This window comes from Anoplophora glabripennis, unplaced genomic scaffold, assembly GCF_000390285.2.
Source record: "Anoplophora glabripennis isolate ALB-LARVAE unplaced genomic scaffold, Agla_2.0 scaffold565, whole genome shotgun sequence".
Classification (NCBI taxonomy): Eukaryota; Metazoa; Arthropoda; class Insecta; order Coleoptera; family Cerambycidae; genus Anoplophora; species Anoplophora glabripennis.
Genome location: NW_019416824.1, coordinates 129,891 through 151,394, shown reverse-complemented (window position 1 = coordinate 151,394; position 21,504 = coordinate 129,891). Strand labels below are relative to the sequence as shown.

The 21,504-nt window shown below is 33.5% G+C and overlaps 1 protein-coding gene across 1 annotated transcript; it reads right to left on the bottom strand.

Annotated features, from left to right (window-relative positions):
* Positions 1–9,423: 9,423 nt before the first annotated feature.
* LOC108909225 lies at positions 9,424–21,160 on the bottom strand. The gene is made up of 3 exons (XM_023455516.1): positions 20,790–21,160; positions 14,427–14,803; positions 9,424–9,831 (listed from the first exon to the last, which is right to left on the bottom strand). Exons 1-3 carry the CDS (start codon positions 20,829–20,831, stop codon positions 9,444–9,446), a joined length of 807 nt encoding a protein of 268 aa, XP_023311284.1. The 5' UTR covers positions 20,832–21,160; the 3' UTR covers positions 9,424–9,443.
* Positions 21,161–21,504: the final 344 nt, after the last annotated feature.

Genomic DNA, 21,504 nt, shown 5'->3' with positions numbered 1-21,504 from the left:
CAATCGAAGTAGTCTCTGAAATATTCACCGTCACCGTAAGACAGCCCGTGTACAAATCTGAGCGGTACCCGAAGTGGCGCCAATTTTTTTATTGGTAGATTTAACAAAAAGCTGCAGAGTTCCATTGTTTTTTCTCAAAAATATGCATTTTTATTAGCGAAGGGAAATTATTTAAAAAAGTTACAGTCGAAAAACGCGATTTTCTAATGTTTGATCAACTTTTAAACAATGGCGCCCAACAAAAACAAACATTAAATGACTATGTTTTATTACATTTCATTTCTGCCCATGGCTTCCCAAGATAAGCAAACTTTTTTTCAAGAATAACTTTTCCTCGAAAAATCAACAATAAAAAAGTTTGCGATAGTGCGGCATCCCACACGGGGACACACTGTATATATTTTTCGCAGTTTCGTTTTCGTGAAATGATCCTCATGCACTTGTTACAAACTAATTTGTCAAAAATTTTCATGTTTTTCGTGCATACAAATTGTTAGTGGGAATCCAAGTTGTTTTTGCTCGATTCTGTTTACCCGACTTTGATATATCGCCTTTTTTGCGGTATATAGCGTCAAAAAACCTGTAATATTCCGAAAATGACCATTAATAAAGTTTTTATCTAGATTTATTCGTCGCGGGCTACATTTTTAATCGACCAATGACTTTGAAAAGACCACGAAATTCGGTGTATTAGTCACTCTGCTCGTACCAGTATGTTAATCATCGAAGAAAACATATTCGCTTCGTTATAATGTACGAGTTGTTGATTATGCTAAGTTTTGAACCCACTGGATACTTAATATTTCTATTATTTATGTAAATAAATACACAGTAGGTTTGTTTCTGTAAGTGAAAATCTTTGTAAAATTATATACAGGCTGCCCCAATGTTACGGAAAATGTTATTGCTTTGTTAAAATAGTAACAACGGGTTAGAGGACCTTTTGGAATGTCCTAAAACGCCTTTGATGGGCCTCTTCTGGAAATTAAATCGACCAACTCACTGTTTATGTAGATGGAGACCAGGAAAATAAGCTGGGAAATGAACATTTCGCGACTTTTTGTTTCGGCAAGCTGAATTTACCACTGTAGATGCTAAATATTATGTACAATAACATATTAGTTTCCACAGTCATAAAAGTGGGGGGAAGATTGTTTACGGGGTGGTTAATTGTATATTTTTTACGTAAATTCACGTTTTTTCCGTTCATTTCCACGAGAAAACAGTCAAGTACTTTTTTTCGTCTTCAAAAGACCTACAAAATTAGCCCTCGAGCGTCAAGAAATATTGATTAGATCAAAAGTTATAAACAGAAGAAGTTTATTTTTGACTTTTGTATTAAACATTTATAAATTGCGTTATTATTACCAGAACGTTTTGACATCGCATCCTCTCATTCTTTATCACTGTCTAAACTCACACGAAATCTGGAATCGGTATGTTGAATAGTTTACAGGTTATGGCCTTATAAACAAATTAACTAATTGTTAGTCCGGACGATCCCGAGGATCTTCCACAATCTCACTGATTTTTTTCATGGTAAATTTCATAATAATACATTGAAATCTATCATCTGGATTTTTTTTATTTTTTAGCCTTAGTTGCAAAATGAAATATACGACGCACAAGTGTGATATAGTTATATATTATTACATATTCGGAAAGCTTATGAAAAGAACTTTAAGTTAAAAAAAAAATCGTCAAGATTCGTTGAAAAACAACGGAGTTACAGACTGTCAAAGTTGATGGCCTATTGGTAAACAAATTAAGGTTGGTAGCGGCAAAAAAAGTACTGTCATAACCGGAAATCCGAGTACTTTCCCACATAAAAATATTTTATTTGTGGAAATATGTTAGGTGCTTAAAGAAATATTGTCAAAAGTCAGTGGGTCGCTTGATTTTTCGGCGAGCCGTGGCGCGGCAGAAGGGTGGGAGAAACGAACGACAGCGAGTCCGAAGAAAATGACGATAATATTCATAGTCCTGCCGTTAAATAAGCGAAATTCGCTTGAAAATAATATATTTGACAGTCTGTAGCTCCGTTGTTTTTCAACGAATTTTGACGATTTCTTTTTAACTTAAAGCTCTTTTCATAAGCTTTCCGAATATGTAATAATATATAACTATATCACGCACGTGCGTCGTAAATTCCATTTTGCAACTAAGGCTAAAAAATAAAAAAAATTCAGGTTGCAAATTTGAAATTAAAAAAAATTATAGATATCAATGTATTATTATGTAATCTACCATGAAAAAAAATCAGTGCTTTTGTGGAAGATCCTCGGGATCGNGAGGTTTATTATTTCTGTGTTAAACCACGGCGAAAAACATTTACGTGCAGGTGTTTTCGTGGGAATATGTTTCGTAAAAGCATAATTTATTTTGTCATAAAAGTGTTGAAGAACAGTGTTAACGGATACGTCGGTTGGTAGTGACCAATCAATAGCATTGAGTTCACTATATAAACCGTAATAGTCCACCTTTTTAAAATTTAAAGATGGAGAGTCTAAAATAGGAAAAACATGGACATGCAAGTGTCTATACATAGAGCCGGATGATGAGGGTCAATAGGTAATAACGGCTCGTAGGACTAGCGTACTGAACAAGGGTCAGTACTAAAAACAAGATCCAAGAGTCACTCATTATCATTGGTTACTAGGTTGTATTGTTCAAGATTTATATACCGGGTGGATGCGTCTAAATAATAGTTCGGGATATTAAAATCTCCTATGATAACGATAATCGATCGTCCCCAATTTTTCCTACGCACACTTATGTGTGAGAGGTTCCTTTTTTTTAGATAAAATGGCCATTTTAGACCAAGTAATTTGTGGTTAACATCTTGTGACACCCTGGATTATCCAAAAATGCATGGCATACGTTGCAATATAAAATTAAATAAGCTTTATAGCCAAAATATTGATTTTTTTTAAATTTATTCAAACTAGTACCCCAACCCACGAACGTCACTGGCAAAGTGGTGTCTTCTAACAGCACTTTTCCATACAAATAACTCGCGCAGGCGACTTTATTCTGTTATATGGGCTGCGATATAATTTTTATAGGATATTACAAGATGTTCTCCCGAGCGAGTCCCTCCGAACAAAGCGGCCTCAACAACGTTGGCTTTTAGCCAAAAAGGTGTATTAAATATCCCCTAGTTGAAAATTTAAATGCACCGGCGCATCCTCGTGTGATAGTATTACATAAGCTTTTGGCTCTGGGTCAGGCATCGCCACGTAAATTGTAAGAAAATTCGAAACGGGGCTTACTTCCAGAAAATACTTTTTGGTAAAGCTACTGTTGTTTATCCTGGCCGAATTATAAAGGGTGTAAATAAATTAAGATGGAGAAAATTACAAAAATGAAATTATGTACAGTCCGTACGATAATTGTTGAGATAGCTTTCCTGGAATTAACCGCATTCGACACAAGAGGTAGAAAGACATTGGCGGAATATTTCAAGGCAAGCTCCTGCCGCGGTAAATTGTTACAGTAATTCGATAACAGAACTTTATTGGGTTATTCTTTTCTTGGAATTCTGTCTCAACAAATATTGTACGGACTGTAAAGGATGATTGATTTTCGAAAGTTTTATAGGGTACAGGGTGATTCACTATATTTTGAGCCCCACTTTAACTTTTTTGTTTTGAGAGTTATAAAAAAATGTGAAATTTAAAAGTTGCACGAGTTTTTATGTATTTTTCGAAAATGATAGAAGAAAAACAAATGAAGTCCAAACAAAATGGCCGCGGATGTTAACTTTGTTAAGTTAAATGGAACACCCTGTATATTTTTACATATTTGTATAGAACGTTCCCTGTAGAGCATAGCCATATAGAGTTTGTTGGGTCCATCTCTAACAATAAGCAAGATACTTAAAAAAAAAGGTTTTTACTAAGAAAATAATACATCTTGTAATTGTTAGACCTCTTTCAGGCATTTCTGCCTTTTTTCCAATTACGTAAGGATTTACAGATTTAGTTATAATATATTTTGACAGATCTTACATTGATACGGTCCAAAATGCGTATAGGTATTGTAACTAAATCTCACTAATTACGCCGTGAGAGGCCTAACTACTCATGGACATTATATGGTAGGTTGTGACAGTGACAGGTTGTTATGTCTTGACAATATTGTTATTGATTGACGGTATATATTGTTATTTAATTAAAATAGGTTACACAGAAGTAGAAAATTATTTAGAATTAAAATAGAGTATGGAGAAGAACTTTGTTCTATTTTAATTCATATAATATTTCAATTTTCTACTTCTGTGTAATACATTTTAATTAAATAATAATACAAACTGTCAAACAATAACAATGTTGTCATGACGTTACCTGTCACTGTCACGGCCTACCATATAACATTTGTCCATGAGTAATCAGGCCTCTCACGGCGTAATTAGTGAGATTTAGTTACAATACCTATACGCATTTTTAGATCATATCAATGTCCGATCTGTCAAAATATATTATAACTAAATCTGTAAATCCTTACGTAATTGGAAAAAGGCAGAAATGCCTGAAATAGATCTAACAATTACAAGATGTATTATCTTAACAAAAAAACCTTCTCGTTTTTTAATAGTATCTCGCTTATTGTTAGAGATGGACCCAACAAACCTACATGATTATGCTCGACAGGGAACGATCTATCTAAATATGTAAAAATATACTGGGTGTTTCATTTAACTGAACAAAGTTAACATCCATTTTGTTTGAACTTCATTTGTTTTTTTACTATTATTTGCGAAAAATTCATAAAAACTCCTGTAACTTTTATATTTCACATTTTTTTATGACTCTTAAGGCAAAAAAGTTAAAGGGGGGGTCAAAATATAGTGAATCACCCTGTATATAATATTTAGCATCTATAGTGATAAAATCAGCTCGTCGAAATCAAAAGTCGCGTACAACTCTATATTTCCTGGCCTATATAATTGAATTGGTAGTCAACATATTTATTATGTTTCACAGCGCGTGGAAATTTTCTTGGGCAAACCCCGCTCGGTTCCCTCGTGGCGCGGCCCTGTTCGTTACATAACCACCAACTTCCAGAACACGTAGTTACTTACATAGATAAGATAAGATAAGCGGCCTTAGTAGCGTTAAAATCCGGTCTCGTGGCAACCCGTGTCGATGCTTCACATTTTTATATTTGTTGTTAGCAAAGAATTTTCGAATTGTATCCCGCGGACTTTGACGGTAAACAGGGGGTTTTGAACCTGCCAAGGTTGATCGGTATTGTTGAGGTTCACCGGCTTCTGATTTCAGAACTCGTCGGAATGAAACTAGTTTCATGGGTGGTTTCGCTCAAGTATCCAGTCTTTAGAATTAACTTTTAACCGATTTTGTCTAAATTATAGTTATAAATATTTTAAATTCGTAAATCCTAAATATTGTAAATTTAGGGGTCGATTGAACATAAAAAGTGACGATTTTCTCTTATAGGCCGAACGTCTTCTGTTTTTTTAGATACGGACTTTTTAAATCAAGTTTATACTTATCTTTTCCAAAAAAACAAGGTAATTCGTTGAAATTTGGTTTGCCTTAGTACAAATTCGCTTCTTTAAAAAGTTATGTTAGTGTCAGTTTTAATGGAATGAAAAAATACTGTCGAAAATTTGACACTTCTATTTTGTATCCAAACAAGCGATGTTACTATGGCAACGAAAAAAATACCAGAGCATTTTTTTTTCTTGGGGGGTACCCTAGACAAAATTGCACTGATTTTTTCGTGGATTTAAACCACAGAAATATAAACTAGTCACAAAAACTGAACGATAAGCGAAAAAAAATTAGAACATTTTTGCGACGCTTTCGAATGGTCCACGGGTATCAATATATATATATATATATATATATATNTAATACGTATTATACCAACAACATACCCCGCCAAGCCATGCTCTGCACTGCAACTGGCAAAGCTAAGTGAACCCGTGTACCATATATATATATTTTTAAATGTGATTGAAATTTAATTCTTGAGCCCCTGTTTCTCAAAAACAAGCGACAATAGGCCCCTATAAGAATAAATGTCCTTAATTTTCGATGTCCTATCAATGTCGAAATGTGTGGTACCGATTTCAAAACACCCTGTATTTAAATCCACTAGTAAACTATTTATTTAACATTCCGTGAACAAAATACTTGGAGCAACTGTAAATCCGACGACAAATAGTTGATGTTATTGTTTAATTATTAAAACGAGATAATTACGATTTAAGTCATTAAAATCTAATAATATCTGTTTTTATCCGATATAATTACATGTTTACATAGCGATGATTTGTTAACTAACATTTTTAATAGTACCGCGAAAGAAGCGATTCTAACAAGAGCACTTTCTTGTGGAAAGTTAAAATTTACATTTTAATTGAAACAAAATAACGTAATCAAACGTTACTAAGAGAGGTGGTAGCCAGCGCCCTCTAGCAGATGGTCAAAAACTAACAACACTGTTCAAGTACTCTTAAAAACTTGCCTGTATCAAATTTCACTAGCAATATGTTGTTTTTTGAAGAAGATGTAGCTGAAATTTGAATTTATACAATCATCCTTCACGACGAAAGACAGTCCGTGGTGGACAGCAAAATTTCTACTTATTTTATAGAATAAAGTAAGATACAGGGTGGCCAAATGAAAACGAAACAGAGCCATTTTCGGGAACTGCGTCAAGATTGTAGAAAAACGCTCAGTCCCGTCGATTTTAGATTGAAGGGGGTCATTCTTTGCTGGTATTTTTGACTCCGCCACTTTCACCCCCAAGCAAGGGTAAGCATCATCCTAAAATATTTAAATGGCATTGGGGGTTGAGTAATATTTCTTTTGAAAGCTCTTACAATTCTCTTTATAACAAACATACTTTAAATTTTATAGTTCCGCCCAATACTTTGAAAAGAATTTACATTTTAAAATTTAAATTATGTTTAGTTGTTCACTTACTACTTAGTTGATCAAATGTTCAAACTGATGACCGCCCGCTTCCATACAAGAATAAAGATTTTGTTCGAAACGCATTTTCGGAGTGATTCGACGGCATTCGTCGACGATTCTTTGACGCAAATCTTCCGGCTGTGTCTTATAGATTTTACTTTTTAGGTATCCCCACAAAAAAAAATCAAGGGGCGATAAATCCGGTGATTGTAGAGGCCACTCAATGCTGACTCTTCCCCTAATCCAATTCCGTAGAAAACGTTGGTTCAGATACTGACGGACAATTAACGCATAATGCGGAGGAGTACCATCCTGTTGAAAAATCAAATGATCTTCATCATACTCTGGAACATTTTCAATAATATCAGTCGAGGCAGGGTCAATAGCCTCTTTCAGTAATTGCAAATACATTTGGCCAGTCAAATTACCAGGTAGAAAAAAAGGACCCACCAGCCGGTCACCGAAAATTCCAGCCCATACATTTAATTTTTCCGGATGCTGTGTATGCACCTCGTGAAAAATTCTTGGGTTTGAATCGGACCAATAGCGGCAACTGTGACGATTTGCCGTCCCGTTCAAGAAAAAACTGCATTCATCAGAAAAACAGATGTTAAAAAGGAACCGTGGATCGTTCCCTACTCGCTCGCACTCATTATTTCGCAAAATTGCAAACGGCGGTCATAATCATCCTCATGAAGTTCCTGGACTAAATGTATTTTGTATGGATGGAATTTATTCTTCAAAATGGTTTGTATGCTAGTTCGGTTGATCCCAGACATTCCCTCCTGACATGTCGATCTTGATGTTGTTCATTAAATAGCTGAGCTGTTCTATTCGCACATTTATTGTTCATAAAGTAAAGCGAAATGATATGTACCCTTTCCGCAATGGAATAAATCATTGTGTTTAATTTTCAAAAACACAATTAAATAAACTACCAACCAACGCTTCCAAATAATACTAGAAAATAATTTGGAATCCACTAATTTTACGTTCATTGTGTGTGTATAGCATTAATTTCTGTTTTTTACATTTGTGTTTTTTTACGAAAGTGATAACAAATCGCCAAAAACCAATGTAACGCAAGGAATACTAAATTTATACCATTGGCGTACTTAACTCGAATGACTTGACATTTTTACCGTTACTAATTGTTTGTACATAAGTTTCAACTTATTAAAAATTCTTAATAAGTATTGGGCGGAATTATAAAATTTAAAGTATGTTGTAAAGGGAATTGTAAGAGCTTTCAAAAGAAATATTACTCAACCCCCAATGCCATTTAAATATGTTGGGGTGATGCATATTCTTGCTTGGTGGTGAAAGTCAAAAATACCAGCAAAGAATGTCCCCCTTTAATCTAAAATCGACGGGTCTGAGCGTTTTTCTACAATCTTGACGCAGTTCCTGAAAATGGCTGTTTCGTTTTCATTTGGCCACTCTGTACATATATGCTAATATACGTAGCATTTATGAAATTAAGGTACAGTTGAAGGTGCCAGAGAAATGTGATACGGTAATAAAATTGGGCAACAGTAAACAGATCTGTAGAATTACTCGAAAAATATATTTAACAAACAAAAGCTTATCTAATCGTAAAGTACTGAGCAAAGTATGTACGTTTACTCAACAACCTGTTAAGCAAAGTTGTTATCTTCCCATCCACATGGATACAATTCATAGCAGTAAATTGACTAATACTCCTGTCGAATCAGAGTTTGAACGTGAAAAAATTATTAGTAGGCATTTTATTGTTCACTATTTTCAATTTTCAAACATTCATATATATTTAATATAATACGTTGACTTTTTACGTGTAAATCATTGTTTTTAAACTCTGAGTTTGTTTCGATACTTTCGACAAAAACCGGTTCCACTATTTGGGGATTTTCCCGAGTTATTTCGTTATCCTCCGCTTCAAAGAGTCTCCAGAGAGCCACGCTAAATTACTAGATAATTACTTATATAACATTTATTTTAATAACTATTACCCTTTACTGGTTACGATATGAACAAATAATAATATCAACTAATAAATAATAATACGTATTATACCAACAACATACCCCGCCAAGCAATGCTCTGCACGGCACTGGCAAAGCGGCAAAGCTAAGTGAACCCGTGTACCATGCAAAAAAAATATTTACGACCTAGTAGACCAATACAGGTTTGCTTTGATGACCAGCGCGCCGCCGTCAATTCTACATCAGGCGGACTAGTTTACCAATACCGAACTCGCCGAATTGCTAGTTGAGTATAAATTACGAGACACATCATGGTCAAAGCATAAGAAGAAATTTCAGGAGAAGTGCATACGGTCCTGTGCTTTAAGATTTACGGGTTCCAATTGACATCGTAACAACTATACCAAAAACTATTTCCGAATAGCAAACGGAAGAAACAAAATATCAAATAAATTAATTTTAATTAACATCTACTAACTAATATTTGGACAAAAATAATAATACAAAATGTATATTTAGAAAAAATATTTGTCTATTCCAAATGTTTTCCTCCGTTCGTATTGCTAGTGATATGGGCAGCTGCCCCATAGATCAGTCCCACTATACTCCCCACTATCTCCGCGAAAAATACGCCGATCTGTCCCAGCCTGCTCATATCTTCCACCATTTGAATGTTCTGGCTGTGTTCCGCGACATCCTCAGTGTCCGGTCGGTTCACGATCTTCTCGTTGACGTCGAAGCTGACCTTGAACGGGGCGTCGTGCTTGGAGTGGGGGTAGATGACCTTCTGGAAGGTCCTGGTACGTTCCGTGGTAATTTCTTCGCTCGTTCTGACGTCGTTCTCGGAGATATCCGGTGTTCCGTCAAGGGTGTCGTTCAGGTTAGTGTTCCCCTCCGTGGTAGTTTGGATGGTGGTGTTACTAAATGAAGAAAAAAATATATACTTATAAAAATTGTTATGAGTTCTGTTTTTACGGTAATATTTCCTTTCAGAAAAATAAATCTTGCATAATATGGAGTAATATGTTGAAACGACACGTCATTGCGATGTGGCGTCATTTTATCTATGATACCCACTTTAGTTTGAGATAGACCGCTCGTGAGAGAGGGAAAGCAAATTTTTTCTGGATTACCTTCAGGAGAACTCGAATAATAAAAGTGTATATCCCTAGATCTGGGCGAGGTCCGGAACAATTTCAAAATTGCAAAAATTTTTAAAACATTTAAAAAAACACCTATTTTATCTGAGTTTTTTTACTTATAACTTGGAACCTATGCATTTTGGAAGAATATTGAAGAGGAAAAAAAGTTTTAGAATTGAATTTTGCACAATATACTGTAAGTTAAAAATGTTTAAATTTATTACCGATGTTGCAAAATAGCAGTAATTGATGAAAAAAAAGGCAAAATAATCAAGTTTTTTGGATAATTTTTTTTAAGATATTTTAATTGCTCCGAGGGCATTCTAATTTTGGTAAAAAAAACTTGAGAGTATAATAAAACAACACACCAAATTTCATTAAAATAGGTTCGATAGTTTTCGCAAAATAATTTTTTGAACAAAAAAAAATTCGAATATTCAAAATGCTGCACCTCAAATAAAGTATCTAGAATTTTATCTATTTAACAAAAATATTAATTTCCAAATTAAAAAAATATTGTTTTTAATTTGTTTAAACAAAAATTATTTAAATAATTGTAATAATTATAACTAAATACATTCATATTCAGTGTTGAAATATTTCCGTAAACAATTTTTTCATTGAAAAAATGCAATAGCATAAGTTAAAATATACAATATACTTAATGCATAAATAATAAACTTTGTTTATAAGAATATGTGCAAATTAGAGTTGACGATTGCGATATTCGAATTCCTTGGCTCGCGAGACATCGGATTAAAAAAAAAGATCGAAATGGGCCATTAGAAGCCGAGATAATGTCATTTTTTTCGTACCTTCGCATTTTGAAACTCCGAATTCATCTCGGAGCGAAAGCCCCCCTCCCCCACTTTTCGTGTTTTGAGTCACTTTTCGCGAGTGCGAGCGACAGCTTTTCCGCTGATTTATCTATGTTGCCGATAACTTATGGATATGAAATTTTTTTCAGCTTAGAACTCGGAAAAACGAAGCCACTGGATCAAAGATTATTGCTAAATTGTTTATAAATTAACGGTAAATGCAGATAAACTTTGACCGGTTATATCGCGAGAACCAATAAACGTAATTTAACTTTTTTTAAAAAAAGAAGTGTCTTTCCGAGTACTTTAAAATTATAATTTTTGAAAAAAACTAAATTGCAAATTGATAAATGTAATCTAATCGTTTAAAAATAAAAAAAAGGGTGTTAACTTTAAAAATTTACTGTGACCGATTTCAATTTTTCAAAAACCATTTGAAAGGTTGATCGGTCTTGTCTATGTGAAAAAATTTTCAAGGATCTAGGTGCTTTATTTGAGGCTGTGCAACATATTGAAAATTCAAAAAAATTTTTCAAAACTTCAAAAAATTATTTTGCGAAAGTTATGGAACCGATTTTAATGAAATTTGGTGTGGATTCAAAACAATCCATGCAAATTTTAGTTTGCAACGTACACATGCTACTACATACAATGTACACTATGTCCCAAAATAATAGAACAAAATTCATATTTTTCTTCCATTCTAAGGCTTTAGCATTACGCAAAATAAAGCCTAAACTTTAAAAAACAAACTTCTCAAACTAATACGTTCGTTAAACGATAATTTAGCATTAAAGGCGAGTAAAATTCGAGAAATAAAATTCGTTTTAAGACTAATTTTGATTACTTATAGTGAAAACGCGGAACTTTTTATTTTAAACGTGTCGCAGAATCGTATGCATAGGTCTCGGTAGGAGAAATCGAAAAAAATTGAATTTCGTCGATTACAGCGATATCTATCATAAATCGAAAAAAAAATCCTAGGTACGTACTTTTAGCCGAAGAATCCGAATTTGCAACAAAAAATAGAAGTTCCTATTTAAGATTTCAAAGTTACCCCTCACCCCGCCTATAAAGAGGGGGGAAAGGAGGACTAATTTTAGCAATACTGTATTCCCTCCGTAGAACGATTTAAAGGACCCCGCACAAATCTTATGGAAATTGGGTCCCGGTCAAATTCGCTGAATTTTTGATATGTGATAGAGTTCATCATACTGGTCAATTGTCTCAATGGCCACAAAGCTCAAAAATGGATAGTTTGGCCGGTACAGAGCTTTAAAGCTCCGAATATCCTCCACGGATTTATGTATATGCGCAGTGTGTATAGACTTTTGAAATAGCCTATTTCATTTTTTTTATTATCTAGGTTTATATTTTTGAGGTTGCTGAATTCAGATCTGTTGTTAGATTTTCAAAATTGACAGTTGGCAGCTGTCAACTAGCTGTCAATTTGCTATAATAAAGCCAGAAACTTGTTTTTTTATGATTTATTTTTTTTTTTTTTTAGTTCGATAAGTTCAAAGACGATATCAAATCAATAACAATGACTATCGGCAGCTGTCATTTAGCTGTCAACAATTCTTCAAAGTCCGGTAATAAAGTCAAAAAATTATTTTTTGTTTATAACTTCAAGTTTTTTAGATAAGTGAATATAAATATGATATAAAATTATGTAGTCATCAGCTTACAGCTGTCAACAAGCTGTCAACTAACTGTCAAAATGCAATAATAGAGCAAGTAACTTATTTTTTGTGCTTAACTTTGTGGATAAGAAATCAAACATGATATAAGTTTATGACATCACTTTTGAACTCAGTGATCTAAGCAACTTAAAGCTTTTTAAAAAAAGTAACTTTTTGACTTTATTATTGCATTTTGACAGTTAGTTGACAGCTTGTTGACAGCTGTAAGCTGATGACTACATAATTTTATATCATATTTATATTCACTTATCTAAAAAACTTGAAGTTATAAACAAAAAATAATTTTTTGACTTTATTACCGGACTTTGAAGAATTGTTGACAGCTAAATGACAGCTGCCGATAGTCATTGTTATTGATTTGATATCGTCTTTGAACTTATCGAACTAAAAAAAAAGAAAGATAAAACATAAAAAAACAAGTTTTTGGCTTTATTATAGCACATTGACAGCTATTTGACAGCTGCCAACTGTCAATTTTGAAAATCTAACAACAGATCTGAATTCAGCAACCTCAAAAATATAAACCTAGATAATAAAAAAAATGAAATAGGCTATTTCAAAAGTCTATACACACTGCGCATATACATAAATCCGTGGAGGATATTCGGAGCTTTAAAGCTCTGTACCGGCAAAACTATCCATTTTTGAGCTTTGTGGCCATTGAGACAATTGACCAGTATGATGAACTCTATCACATATCAAGAATTCAGCGAATTTGACCGGGACCCAATTTCCATAAGATTTGTGCGGGGTCCTTTGATATTGGTCATTTTTTTTTGTAGATTTATCTCTCGAGATATTTGAAAGTTTCAGGACAAACGGTATTCGGAAATGGGTGATTATTTGAACAGCAACTACCTATATAAGTTGTCCAATTATCTTGCAATCTATTACAATTAGTAGAGGATTTTTATCTCCCAAGAACTACGTAAGGTCGTTCGCATAGAGTAAATAATTGTCATCGAGACATTCAATTAGGTCATTAATAAACATAGCAAACATCAGTGTCCCCAGGATTGGCCCTTGCGGGACACCTGAAGATTGATGGAATTTACATAATCGAAAGCCACGATGCTGTACCAATAATTGCTATCTGTTACTAAAATAATATTTAAACAAAGATAAGATAAGATAAGCTGGGAAAGAAATTAAAATCAATACGTATACAGTTTTATCATATTCTACAAGCACTTGTTAAATCCAGACAAATCGCTCTAAAAATGTTCCCTTATTTTGAATTCGAAGAGAGAGCCATGTGAAAAGAATTAAAGGTATAAGTGCGGATCTATCGAAATATCCCTCTTCTTGGATGTAAGGGGAGGGGCAAGCTAATTTTTGCTGTATTACCTTCAGTACAACTCACTTAATAAAAGTGAATATTCCTAGATCTGGGCGAGAACCGGAACATTTTCAAAATTGCAAAAATGTTTTAAAAATTTTTAAAAACTACCTATTTTATCTGAGCTTTTTACTTATATCTTGGGGCCTATGCATTTTGGAAGAATATTGAAGAGGACAAAAAGATTTAGAATTGAATTTTGCACAATATACTGTAAGTTTAAAATTTATTACCGATGTTGCGAAATAGCAATAATTGACGAAAAAAAGGCAAAGTTTTTTGGATAATTTTTTTTAAATATTTTAATTGCTCCTAGAGCATTCTAATTTTGGAAAAAAAAACTTTGGAGTATTTGGAGAATATTTACAATATTCAATTGGAGAGAGTACAATGGATATTATTCATTTTATTAGTTATAGAACTTATGTTCCTCGTGATGCACCTCAAGTCTATTCTATTTGGGAAAAAAACTCGCCCCAAAGAAACGCCTCTTCATAGAAACCACCACCTTACCTTAAGCTGGAACCGGTCTCATCCACGTTCCCGTCGCCGTGCCCCCCGTTTCCGCCGGACGCGTTGGCCAACGTGGAGAAGAACCTGATCTTCCTCAGGATCTTCCCGATCTTCTTCTGGAGCAGAGTAGGCGCCGCCTCGTTGTCGCCGTCATCGGCTCCCTCGACCGAGAGATTCCCGTCCGTGTCGTCATCCCCTGCGAGTAGCTTCTCCGACTGCGACAGCTGCTCGACCTTCTGTTGTTTCTTGCGTAGGTCCGCGATGTGGGAGACGGGCCGCGGGGGGGCCGAGGCGGAAGCCGACGTTGCCAGGTTGGTCAGCGCCGCCGTCGGGGCGTTCTGCAGCGCGAAGGGGTTGACCAGGGACAGAGAGAGTGCCTGAAAGTGGCGTTTTCGTTAGTTATAACGTTGTGAAGTTACGAAAGAATCGGTTTGTGTGAATATCTGTTGTCGTGGTAAGTAATTGTATTTCGTTTTACTCATTTGTTTCATTGTTGGTGGTAGTGTTTTGTTTGCCGAGTGGAATATTTCCATTGAGACACCCGATATTGCTCAACTTCGTGTCAAGGCACTGATTCTGTGGTATAATACTTTTCCCAGGCCTTAAATAATGGTTAGGCAACCAGCGAATTGATGTCGAGTAGTACTGGTTGCCTATATTCAAATTTAAATAAGCGACGAAGGTGCTGGTAAAAATTTGTACACAGCCTTGATAAACGACTACAGGCTTCGTGACAGACGAGTATAGGCAATCAACATTCATTGCATCGTCCACACCATCGACTAAAAATCACTAAACCTGATTGAATAGGTTGAAGGGGTTATATATACAACTGTTTCTAATAGGTACATACAATTTAGTGTCGCACTTATGAAAAATACGTTTGTTCTTCATTGAAATGCTTTTAACCTTTTTAAATTCAGCTGGAAAATGACCATTTCGCGACTTTTTGTTTCGGTAAGCTGAATTTATCACTATAGATGCTAAATATTATGTACAATAGCATATTAGTTTCCACAGTCATAAAAATGCGGGAAAATTACTTACAGGCTGGTTAATTATATAATTTTTACGTAAATTCGATAGAAAACAGTAGAGTAGGTACTTTTTTTTCGTCTTCAAAAGATCTAGAAAATTAGCCCTCGAGCGTCAAAAAATATTGATTAGATCAGAAGTTATAAACAGAAACAATTTAACTAATTATTAGTCTGGACGATCCAGAGGATCTTCCACAATCGCACTGTTTTTTTCATGGTAGATTTCATCATAATACATTGAAATCTATAATTTTTTTTTTAATTTGAAATTTGCAACCTGGAAATATTTTAAATTTTTTAGCCTTAGTTGCAAAATGAAATATACGACGCACGAGCGTGATATAGCTATATGTACAGGGTGAGTCAGTTTTTTGTAGACAAACTTTAATGGGAGATACAACACATGTTTTTAAAAAGAAAAGTTCCTATAAACATATGTCGTAGAAGGCTTCGTTTCCGAGATACAGGGTGTTGAATATAATTTTTTTTTCTCGAATTATAACTTATAAACGAATGCTTAGATTTTTTTCATGTTTGGTAAGATAATGCCTATTAATTAAGGGGCATAAAACAAGCGATAAGAATGTTCAAAAACTTTCACAGCGGCGGAGTGGAGGGGGTGATCAACCCCTTTCTTAAATAGAACTTCTACGCCAATTACTATTTTAAAAATAAAACTGTTATTTTCATTATCTACATACAGTTTAACAAAAATAATGTCCCTTCTACCGTTTCGAAATTCCTGTGCGTTTCCGAGTTATTTTGATTTTTAGTGTTTGTTGTGGTACTAAATTAAGTAATAATTTATTTATTATCAATTATCGGCTAAATATTTAATTTTTTCAACGAAACCTACCCAAATATGGTTTGTTAGGGATTCTAAAAAGCCGAAATCTGTTATTCTTTATCCCTTTCCAATGTAGTCAAAATAAATATTTGTTATATCAAGCTATACTCAAATACAAGACTTTTATAAGTTGAAATCTGTTACATTACATACATACAATACATTATTGTGCAGTTGCCAAAAAGTTTTAAGAAGTTGTTAATTAAATATTGTTATAAATTCAAAAAATTTCTCCATAAACATTAACATCAATGTTCATTCAATGTTTTTTTTTTGTAATTTAGTTGCAGTACATTAGTANGAATCTTGAGGTTTTTTTTTTTAACTTACACAAGCTTCACAAGCTTTCCGAATATGTAATAATATACAGGGTGAGTTAGTTTCATGTACACAAATTTTAACAGAATACGTTTTTAAAAGGAAAAGTTCCTATAAACATATATCGTAGAAGGCTTCGTTTCCGAGATACAGGGTGTTGAATATAATTTTTTTTCTCGAATTTTCATTATAACTTATAAACGAATGATTAGATTTTTTTCATGTTTGGGAGATAATGTCTATTAATTAAGGGGCATAAAACAAGCGATAAGAATGTTCAAAAACTTGCATAGTGGCGGAGTGGAGGGGGTGCTCAACCCCTTCTAAAACAGAACTTCTACGCCAATGACTTTAAAAAAAACTGTTGTTTTCATTATCTACATACAGTTTAACAAAAATAATGTTCCTTCTTCCGTTTCGAAATTCCTGTGCGTTTCCGTGTTATTTTGATTTTTAGTGTTTATTGTGGTACTAAATTAAGTAATAATTTATTTATTATCAATTATCGGTAAAATATTTAATTCTTTCAACGATACCTACCTAAATATGGTTTGTTAGGGATTCCAAAAAGCCGAAATCTGTTATTCTTTATCCCTTTTCATTGTAGTCAAAATAAATATTTGTTATATCAAACTATACTCAAATACAAGACTTTTATAAGTTGAAATCTGTTACATTACATACATACAATACATTGTTGTGCAGTCGCCAAAAGGTTTTAAGAAGTTGTTAATTAAATATTGTTATAAATTCAAAAAATTTCTCCATAAACATTAACATCAATGTTCATTCAATATTTTTTTTGCAATTTAGTTTCAGTACATTAGTATTTACGCAGCACATAATAAATAAGAATTGTTAAAATTAGTGTACTAAATAGATTTCAACTTATAAAAGTCTTGTATTTGAGTATGGCTTGATATAACAAATATTTATTTTGACTGCATTGGAAAGAGATAAAGAATAGGAGATTTCGGCTTTTTAGAATCCTTAACAAACCATATTTAGGTAGGTTTCGTTGAAAGAATTAAATATTTAGCCGATAATAATTGGTAATAAATAAATTACTTAATTTAGTGCCACAACAAACACTAAAAATCAAAATAACTCGGAAACGTTCAGGAATTTCGAAACAGAAGATATTTATTTTCGTTAAACTGTATGTAGATAATGAAACTAACAGTTTTTTTTTTAAATAGTCATTGGCGTAGAAGTTCTGATGAAGAAAGAGGCTGAGCGCCCCCTCCACTCCGCCACTGTGCAAGTTTTTGAACATTCTTATCGCTTGTTTTATGCCCCTTAATTAATAGGCATTATCTCCCAAACATGAAAAAAATCTAATCATTCGTTTATAAGTTATAATGAAAATTCGAGAAAAAAACATTATATTCAACACCCTGTATCTCGGAAACGAAGCCTTCTACGACATATGTTTATAGGAACTTTTCCTTTTAAAAACGTGTTCTGTTAAAATTTGTGTACAAGAAACTGACTCACCCTGTATATTATTACATATTCGGAAAGCTTATGAAGAGATTCAAGTTAAAAAAATCCTCAAGATTCGTTGAAAACTGAGTTACAGACTGTCAAAATTGACGGCCTATTGTTAAACAAATTAGGTTGGTAGCGGCAAAAAAATACTGTCATAACCGGCAACCCGAGTACTTTCCCAGGTAAAAATATTTTATTTGTGGAAGTATGTTAAGTGCATCAGAAATATTGTCAAAAGTCAGTGGGTCGCTTGATTTTCGGCGAGCCGTGGCGCGGCGGAAGGGTGGGGGAAGCGGACGACAGCGAGTCCGAAAAAAATGACGATAATATTCATAGTCCTGCCGTTAAATAAGCGAAATTCGCTTGAAAATAATATATTTGACAGTCTGTAACTCCGTTGTTTTTCAACGAATCTTGACGATTTTTTTTACCTTAAAACTCTTTTCATAAGCTTTCCGAATATGTAATAATATATAACTATATCACGCTCGTGCGTCGTATATTTTCATTTTGCAACTAAGGCTAAAAAATAGAAAAAAAACAGGTTGCAAATTTGAAATTAAAAAAAAAGAGATTTCAATGCATTATTATGAAATCTACTATGAAAAAATAAGTGCGATTGTGGAAGATGCTCGGGATCGTCCAGACCAATAATTAGTTAATTTATAAGGCCATAACTGGTAAATAATTATTTAACTTACCGATTCCAGATTTATTAGACAGTGGATAAGGAATGAGAGGATGCGAAGCCAAAACCTACTGGTAATAATAACGCAGTTTATAAATGTTTAATTCAAAAGTCATAAATGTTTATAATTTTTGATCTAATCAATATTTTTTGACGCTCGAGGGCTAGTTTTGTAGGTCTTTTGAAGACGAAAAAAAAGTACTATCCTGTTTTCTCGTGGAAATCAACGGGAAAACGTGAATTTACGTAAAAATTATACAATTAACCAGCCTGTAAACAATCTTCTCGCCATTTTTATGACTGTGGAAACTAATGTGTTATTGTACATACATAATATTTAGCATCTATAGTGATAAATTAAGCTTGCCGAAACAAAAAGTCGCGTCCAACTCTATATTATGCTTCTAAAAAATCAAGGCTAACATGATTAGTTTTCGAAATATTTGAAAAAAACCGACATCTTGGAAATCCGTTTTTGTTTCATTTCAGCCTTGGCAGAAAGTTGCCGTGAGAAAGTGTTCTTTCTTTTTTTCAAAATCACCTCAAACAAGGCTGTAATGAAATAAAAACGGATTTCCAAAATTTCAAATATTTCAGAAACTAATCATGTTAGCCTTGATTTTTTAGAAGCATAATGGTGGTCCCCTGATTACGCAACTTTGACCCCATTTAAGCTTGTTTGTATCTCTTACCGTTTCCGAGATATCTGTAGTGAGAAGCGAATTTGTAACAGTCTGTATACTCAAGTATTAATTTCAAAAAGTACAAAAAATGACTTTTTCTGCTGCTTTGGAAAATCAACGACTATGCGAATATTGCGAAAAGTACCAGTGCTTGAAGGTTTTTTTTAGCTCAGTACATGCCCATGAGGAATGTAAATCGGTCGGTCGAACCGTTTTCCTTTCTAGGATCGTAAAAAATTGTATTAAAAATCTTCACAATTTCGCGTTAAAAACTCATCAATAAAAAAAATCAAAATTTTGAAAAAATTATTTTTCAAAATTTTTCAAAAAATATTTGTTTATTTTTACAATTTTACATAGAATATAAATATCGAGAAAATTGAATTTTTTTGAAATTAGAAAAACAATTCAGTTTTCCTAAAAAAATCAATTTTTCAAAATTAAAAAAAAAATTTTGCGTCCTCATTTTTACAATTCTACATTGAATATTTCAAATGTCAAGAAAAAATGATTTTTTTTTGAAATTTGAAAAAAAGTCAAAATTTTTAAAAAAATTTTTGCATCCTCATTTTTACAATTTTACATTGAATATTTCAAATGTCGAGAAAAAAAAGAATTTTTTTGAAATTTGAAAAAGAAAATTTTAATTTTTTTCAAAATTTTGATTTTTCTTTAATTTTCGATAGGTAATCGATTTTTGATGAGTACTTTTTATTAATTTAGAATAGTTAGCTTTTTCTCATATTTAATGAAATTAAAGTTGCCATTACAAAATATCAACGTGACAACGCCTACTTTGCTCAGAAATCATTAATTTTACGAAAAAATTACAAGAGACCATTTTTGTTTAGAATGAATCAGGCTATCTGAAATGAATTTTTAAATAGTAAGATATTATTAAGAAAAAAAGTTACATATGAAACAAGTCTTAGGGGTGGCTTTTTCTACACCTTGCAACCATAGGGGAAAATCAACAAATTGTTTACTGAGTGCCTTCTCGATTGCAGAAAAAGCCTACATAATTCAATTTCTGTAACTTTTTTGGTATTTCAGAAATAAATTAAAAACTACTTTTTCGCACCATCGAGCGCGATTTTTTTTTTTCAAAAGACCTACCTTATTTCTCCACAGGGAATCACCCCCTGAAATTTGTCGCACTTATTTATAAAACTAACCTATATAAAACTTAAAAAAATCACATAATTGACAAAAAAAATAACTTTGTCACAAAACTGTTTAAATCGCATTTGTAGAGCAAAGTTTACTAAATAAAAAGTACAAAATGTTGGCAAAACTTACACTGGTTACAAAAATTGTATTTACGAGAAGCTCCCGCCACATTCTGGGACGCCCTGTTTATCTTTCGAAGAACAAAACCCGGCGAGTGAGTACAGAAAACAATCGCACTTACAAGACCTCTACCACAAGTCGACAGGCGAAGACGATAACTAATGATACAGGGCGTCGATGGCACCTACTAGTAGTCGGACGATCCCTCTCAAAGTTGCAAAATAAAATCCAATCGAAACCGATCGGTCCGGCCTTCTATTCTGTTATCTAGAAGGCCCTCGGGCGACTTTGGCCTATTTCGACGTCGAAATGTTGAGTTTTATGCACGGTGTCACACCAGTCGGTTACAAGAGGTGCGATTACGGGGAATGCCGCCTGCATATCAAGTGGGCTGTTGCGTCGCGTTTGTTTCGACCGATTAGGCTCGTCGGACGGTGACATCGAAACGCAAGGTGATCTTGATGGCGCAATAACGACGGATTACGGTGGAAACCAGCGAAGTCAGATGAGCGGAAATCGCAAGATGCGCATCGTTCTGCGGAAACAGACAAATTGAAAAATGTTGCTGTTCTTTTTCATTGCAATTATTGAAAAGGTATTTTTTACATTTAGAAAACATAAAATGTAAATGTTTTTAAAATCAATTGTTTTTAATATTATACGGGGTTTTTAAAACCTATTACAGTAAAGAAAAATTAAGTATACAGGTTCAGTCAAAATGTCA

Bases quoted from the DNA above. Each gene is read 5' to 3' on its own strand.
- LOC108909225 (XM_023455516.1), bottom strand. From the start codon at position 20,831: ATGTGGCGGGAGCTTCTCGTAAATACAATTTTTGTAACCAGT. The intron at 14,804-20,789 runs GTAAGTTTTGCC...CGCCACTTTCAG, and splicing joins ATACAATTTTTGTAACCAGT to GCACTCTCTCTGTCCCTGGT. The intron at 9,832-14,426 runs GTAAGGTGGTGG...TTCTTCATTTAG, and splicing joins GAGACCGGTTCCAGCTTAAG to TAACACCACCATCCAAACTA.